This window comes from Orycteropus afer, unplaced genomic scaffold (assembly GCF_000298275.1).
Source record: "Orycteropus afer afer isolate SDZICR_OR568_19922 unplaced genomic scaffold, OryAfe1.0 scaffold00532, whole genome shotgun sequence".
In the NCBI taxonomy this organism is placed as follows: Eukaryota; Metazoa; Chordata; class Mammalia; order Tubulidentata; family Orycteropodidae; genus Orycteropus; species Orycteropus afer.
The window spans coordinates 1,730,858-1,737,898 of NW_006922119.1; the positions used below are offsets into that span (position 1 = coordinate 1,730,858).

The window sequence follows — 7,041 nt, forward strand, 5'->3', positions numbered from 1 at the left end:
AGTCTGCAGTAGGGATTACTCCTCAATATAAAGAAAACAAAAAGCCTCACAACTGGTCCAATAAACATCTTTGCAGTGGATGGAGAAAAGATTGAAGTTGTCAAGGATTTCATATTTTTTTCATTGTACAGTAAACACCAATGGAAGCAGCAGTCAAGACATCAAATGATGTATTGCATTGGGCAAATCTGCTCCAAAAGATCTCTTTCAAGTAATGAAGAGCAAAGATGTCTCCTTGAAGACTAAGGTGTGTCTAACCCAAGCCATGGTATTTTCAATCGCCTCTTACACATGTGAGAGCTGGACAACAAATAAGGAAGACTGAAGAAGAGTTGATGCTTTTGAGTTGTGGTGTTGGAGAAGAATGCTAAGAGTGCTATGATCTGCTAAAAGAACTAACAAATCTGTCCTGGAGGAAGTGCAGCCAGAACACTCCTTGGAAGTGAGAATGGCCAGACTTTGTCTCACCTGCTTTGGTCATATTGTCAGAGGAACCATTCCCTGGAGAAGGATATCATGCTTGGTAAAACAGAGGGTCAACGAAGAAGGGGAAGGCCCTCAAGGAGATGGATAGACACAGTGGCTGCAGCAATGGGATCAGGTGTAGCAGAGATCATGAGGCTGGCACAGGACCAGGCAGTGTTTTGTTCTGCCATGCATAGGGTCTCTGAGTCGGAGAGGACTCAATGGCACCTAACAACAACAACAACAAGAGTGCTTGCCTTGAGCATTGTACTCTTCTAAAGAACTATCTATATATGATCAAACAGACAACAGCAACTCGAAAGATTAAATATGAAATCCAGAGGACAGGAAGTTTATGTTAAGGAGCTCTGGTGGCGTAGTGCCTAAGGCATTTGACTGCTAACCAGAAGGTTGGCGGTTCAAATCCACCAGCCATTCTGTGGAAGGAAGACTGGGCAATCTATTTCCATAAAGATTTACCACCTTAGAAACCCAATGGGGGTCAGAATTACGAGTCAGAATCCACTCCATGGCGGTGGGTTGTGGTTTTTTTTTTTTTTTTTGGTTAAGTTTATGTTAATGTGGGAGGAAAAGTTTGGAAAAAGAGGATGAAAATGGCTGCACAACTTGAAGAATGTAATCAATGTCACTGACTTACATGTGTAGAAATTGTTGGTGCATTGCATGTTTTACTGTGTATATTTTCAACAGAAAAATAAAATATTTTAAAATATTTTTTAAAAAATAAAAATATTTAAAATAAAATATTTAAAAACAGCAAAAATAACACAAACAAACCATGCTCTGCACTACACTAACCATGATTTGCCTTCTTCAGAGCCTGACACACAAAAAACCGATGGCAACTCATAGTGATTCCTGTCACTGTTTCTGAATAAAAGCCAAATGACTGTTTCCATACGGAAGAACTACATGGCATGCTTTGTGAGCAAATGCCATTTGAAAAATTTCTCAGAAGGGCCAATTGACGTACAGTAGAAGGGTAAGGATCCAGTTTTCAGACACAGATTCAATCAGACCAAAGTCTGGTGGGTTTGTTTTCCAAAACTTTTCTCCATGACCTCATTTTGTTACTGTTACTTTAACTACAAATACTTCTCCAAGGTTTCTCAGTAGCTGTCAATGTAAAAAAAATCTCAAGTCTTTGTGATAGTAAGTGTACATTTTAAAAAATTGTTATTTTTTGGCCACATAATATATTCAAATGGTTCAGAATTAAAAGGTAGAAAAGGTGTGCAGTGCAAAGGTCTCCTTCCCTACCTGTGTCTAGATATGTTCTCTACACTGGAGGCTTTGTTTGTTGTTTTCAATCTTTCTAGAGCTATTTAATTCATGTTTTCACCCATCCTTTTTCATATGAGGATACTATTAGAATCCTGTACACATGGTTCAGTATTTTCTCTTTTTTCCCCCTTAATATATCATGAAGAACATGCCATTTCATTACATAAATAATATCCTCATTCGTTTTTTGTGCAGTTTCATAGTATTGCAAATTTCATAGCTATAATTCATTGATGACATTTATGTTAGTTCTAATCTTGTGATTACAAATGTTGCTGCAATGATTAAATAACTTTGTATTTTTATCATCTCACACATATATGAAGATTGACTCCTAGAAATGGCACTGCTGGCTCAAAGGGTATGCACATTTATAATTTTAATATATATTGCTAAATTATCCTCCATAGACATTGTGCCAATTTTATATTCCTACCAGTAATATATGACTGCCTGCTTTCTCATCCCCAAAGCACAGTATTATCACTTTGTTCTTTGCTAATCTGATACACTTGTGTGTGTACATATGTATGTGTGTTTATTGGTATTTATATTCATATTATATTTTAAAGAACCAACTGGATTTGCTTTTCAGTGACTTGATCATGTCCTCAACCACTTTTCTAATGTTCATCTTTTTTATTATTTATTTGTAGCAACTCTATACATATTAACATCCTCCTGAGTTGGAGCAGTCTCTATAGCAACTTACAACACCGAACAACAACCACATGTATTAGGAAAATTAGCCCTTGAAATTAGAGTTGCAAATAGTTTACCAATTTTGTTATTTTTCCTTTTTTTTACTGTTCTGTTTGTCATCCACAATTTTTGTATTTTCTATGCACTATCTGGTAGTGTAGTGCCTAAAGGCACTTGACTGCTAACCAGAAGGCTGGCGGTTCAAGCCCACCAGCCATTCCTCGGAAGGAAGATGGGGCAATCTACTTCCGTAGTGATACTGCCTCGGAAACCCAAGGAGGGGTCGCTACGAGTTGAGTCCGACTCGACGGCATATAACAACAACAAAAAAATCAGTTAACAATCTTTTAAACCATCTTCTGAGTTTTGTATCACAGTTTAAAAAAGGACTACAAGATAATCAAGAGTAGACCAGTTGTCTGAGATATCTTTCCCCTTTTTTCAGAGATTTTTAGACTTTTCCATTCTGAAAGGAAAATTAGAAATGTAAAACCCATTTACTCTTGATCTAGCTTCCAATTTTACTAAAATTCTTCTAAAGTAGTAGTAAGGGAAAGAGAAATCTTTGTTTTTTTAATTCAAGCACTTGTTGTTGTTGTTGTTGTTATGTGCCATGAGTCGGACCCGACTCATAGCAACCCCTCCTTGGGTTTCCAAGGCAGTATCACTACGGAAGTAGATTGCCCATCTTCCTTCCGGGGAGTGGCTGGTGGGTTTGAACCGCCAGCCTTCTGGTTAGCAGTCAAGCTCCCTTAGCACTTAGCTTTCAAAGAACAATTTACATAATTTCACTTGATTTTTAACTGAAAAATAATTTTAAACACTTCTAAAACTTACCAACAGTAATTATCCGGAACAGGGCTAGCATCCACTTCTTGTTAACCAATTTCCAGAAAGGAGTAATTGTTAGAAATATAGGAGAAAGGTATGCTATACTGAAAACTTCAAGCCCAGTAAGTTCTAGTGTTTGCAGAGGAAAATAATAGATCATCGGTCCCAGGTCATGGTAGAGAGACCAAGAAACATATCCTACAAAAAAAAAAAAATTGTAAAAAGAGAGGGAGAAAAGTAACTTTGGCATTGTCCACTACACTTGCTCCCACTGGTCATCAACCCTCATGCCTCTGGCCTTAACTGAGTTCCGGTAACATAATTCCTGCCCAGTCAGGCTCAAGTTGAGAATGGCTTCCTGCATTGCATGACCTTCAACATCCCTTGTTAATCCTTCTACCTTGTCTATATCCCTGTAGATAGTCCCCTTATTAAAGTCTCTTCATTTGGAGCATTGGTGGTGAATTTTGTTTCCTGTCAGGACCCTGACTGATAAAATTTCCTTACGTAATTTCACCCCTACTTTATGTGAAATATGAAAATCAAAAAGTGCAACCGACATATTCCCATCTTCTGCTTCAGGCTATATCCAAAGGCACTTTGGGGAAGAGAACAATCTTTTTCCATGTAAATCTATTTAAAATCCAACCCTTAGGAGGCAATATGAGGCTGTAGCACAACCAGACTGGAAGTCTGTTTCATCTCTGTTAACAACTGACTAGAAACTTGTGCAAAAATGATAATATGCATGGGCACTTACCATGTGCTAAACTCTCTGCTAAATATTTAATACAATCATCTCTCTTATTCCTTATACAACCTATAGTCCCATGAGGTTGTTACTATTTTTACTCCTCTTTTACAAATGCAAAACACACACACATACACACACTCCTAAACAAAAACCAAAACTTGAGACTCAGAAAGTTAATTGCCCAAGGTCACACAAGTAGCTGATGGCAGAGAGAATTAAATCCAGGCTGTCCAGCAGCCTAATATAAACACTATGTATTATATCTTTCTCCCAAAGGGCTTTCTTCAACCTCCCTTTCTTAATCAGCAAAATTAAGATATTTAACCACCTCAGAATTACTAGGCCAGACCAGTTTGTAATCCATCCTGACACGTGGCGACCTCATGTGTGTCAGAGTGGAACTGCCCTCCACAGGGCTTTCAGTGGCTGATCATTCAAGTAGATAGCCACGCCCTTCTTCCTAGGTGCCTCTGAATGGACTCAAACCTCCAAGCTTCTCATTAGCAGCCCAGTGTGCTGCTTGCATCACCCAGGGACTCCAGAGCTGCTAGTAGGATTAAGAGAGAGCAAATACATGAATTATCTACAGCCCTAGATACTTACTGAATGTTAGTTACTTTACATCCCCAGCTTAGGTTAAGCACTGAGCTGCTAACCAAAAGGTTGAAGGTTCAAATCCATGAAATGCCTCCTTGAGAGAAAGACTTTAAGATTTGTTTCCACAAAGATTACAGCCTAGAAAGTTCCACTTTGCCACATGGGGCCACTATGAGTCAGAAAATACTTAAGGGCACTAACAATTTAGGAGATGAAGTAACCTTGACTGGGAACTTGGAAGGGAACTTTGGTCAGCAATTTTTTAATGTTTTCTTTACTTCAGAGATACTTCTTGTTGTTGTTATGTACCGTCGAGTCAGACCTGACTCATAGTGACCCCTCCTTGGGTTTCTGAGGCAGTATCACTACGGAAGTAGGTTGCCCCATCTTCCTTCTGAGGAGTGGCAGAGATAATAAGTCCCCCAAAATAAAAAAGAAAAAGACCCACCAGGGACCTTGAATTACCAGCTGCCATTGAATAAAGTTCTCAGGAAGGCGCCCCGCCCATGCCAGAGAATCCTTGTTTCATACCAAGTCCCAGAATTCTAGCAATCTCTCAAATGTTTGTGAGGCAACTCTTAATCCTAGAACTCTGGTGGCATAGTGCCTAGGGCATTTGACTGCTAACCAGAAGGCTGGCATTCAAACCCACCAGCCACTCCTCGGAAGGAAGGCTGGGGAATCTACTTCTGTAGTGATACCTCCTTGAAAACCTAAGGAGGGGTCGCTATGAGTCAAATCGATTGGAGAGCAGTGAGTTTGGTTTCGTTTGTTTTTTATAGCACTCATAGAATTACATTAATAATTGTCCTCAAGACATTTTTCAAAACTGCTAACTCAGCATTTGAGAAAATCCAACACTTTTCGCCAAATACCAAACTGCAGCCTCCACCATGGCCTCTCCTGCCCCACCAAGTTCACTGCCAGCAGATACTGCCCTATGCTCACCTTAAGCCCAGGGGAAAACAGGTGCCCTTTTCCTTCGTAAAGTTAAAGTTCAGTACTGAATTTTATTAAGTTAAACTTAGAGGTCAAAGGTGAAGGGTTGGGGGCAGTCCCTATCGGGCCAGTTCTAGGCCGATAGGCGGGAAATCGCGCCCCTTGGCTCAACCCCAGAACGCCTTGGGAGCTCGGGAGGTTTCCTGTGCCAGGGGCCCCTAGCCGAATCTTCGGGTTCGGCACCTAAATCTAGGTCTGTCATTTTTTTCCCTTCGGTAGCAAAAGTTCCCAGGGGACGATAAGCATCTCCATTCTGGGCACAGAGTGCGCTTTTCTCCTTCCGGAGCTGAGCCAACCTCGCCCAGCGCAGCGGCGCCAGTACGGACGAGAGCGAGCGGGTACCCTCTACCACTCGGTGGCGACCTCAGCTTACCCAGGAGGGTCTCCAGGACGATTTCTTTCCACAGGGAAGGCATCTTCGAGGCGTGGAGAGGCGTTTCCTAAGAAAGTAGCACAACTTCTGCTGCCGCGCGCCCTGCGCCCCTGAGTGTCAGCCGCGACCCCAGTCTGCGGCCGCGTCCTCGCGAGCTGCGTTGGCCCCGAAGTCGCCAGGGGCCGTTGGCCTCGGCGGGTCCTCGGGCTGAGCCCAGGTGGGCGTGGGTCGGGAGCCCAGTTCCCTGCCTTCACCACGCCCAGACCAGCCTAACCAGGTGCTGCCTGTGCGCGCTCCACCACACGCCGCGGGCACCTCTAGTCCTGGCGCTGCCTTTGCAGTGATGCTTCTCCTTGAGTCCAGCTGCTCCCTGGCGCCGGCCTCCTCCGCCGACGCGACTGCAGTCTGCAGGAGGCAAGAGTCTCTGCACCGGGACCTGGAGCCCGAACCCTGATGTCGGAAAAAGACAAGGTTGCCCAGGCCGTTCGCAAAGCAGCCCTTGGGACTCTGAGCAGCCCCGGGGACGGAGCATTACAACCCTCCGGAGACAGATGTCGGACCAATGGGGCGCTGGTGCCCTTGTTTAAACGAAGCCCACGGAAGTGCGTTGCGTGGCGAAGGCGGAGGAGAAGAAGTGGAGACACAGATAGGGCAGCCGGAGCTGAAGGAGTGGTCCAGCAATATTGGACAAAGGCGTTTTGGACGCCTTCCGCTGGAGCATAGAGCCAGCCGGACCTTGGCGCACACCAGAGCTGGGCGATTCTCCGGAGTGCTCTTCTCCTCCTCAGCTTTGATAATAAACAAATTGCGTTGTGGGAGGGTGAGCAAAAATTCTAGATGCTGCAGGATATTCTTTGAGTTTAAAAGACGTTGCAGCATTTCCTTAGGGCAGAAAAAACAACTGATCGGAGTGAAAACGCTGCCTTCCTAACCCACAAAACCACTCACTGCTATCCAGTTGATTCTGACTCATAGTGACCCCCATTGGGTTTCCAAGGCAGTAAATCTGTAAGGA

The 7,041-nt window shown here is 43.1% G+C and overlaps 1 protein-coding gene across 1 annotated transcript in view; it reads right to left on the bottom strand.

Moving 5' to 3' along the window:
* The window catches only part of CWH43 (cell wall biogenesis 43 C-terminal homolog), a 99,306-nt gene extending 93,237 nt beyond the window's left edge, over positions 1-6,069 (bottom strand). Inside the window, exons 1-2 of the mRNA XM_007955711.1 lie at positions 6,027-6,069; positions 3,310-3,501 (exon numbers count right to left, since the gene is read on the bottom strand). Of these exons, the coding sequence (XP_007953902.1) occupies positions 3,310-3,501; positions 6,027-6,069 (235 nt within the window). The remainder of the gene's footprint in view (positions 1-3,309; positions 3,502-6,026) is intronic.
* Between the last annotated feature and the right edge of the window lie 972 nt (positions 6,070-7,041).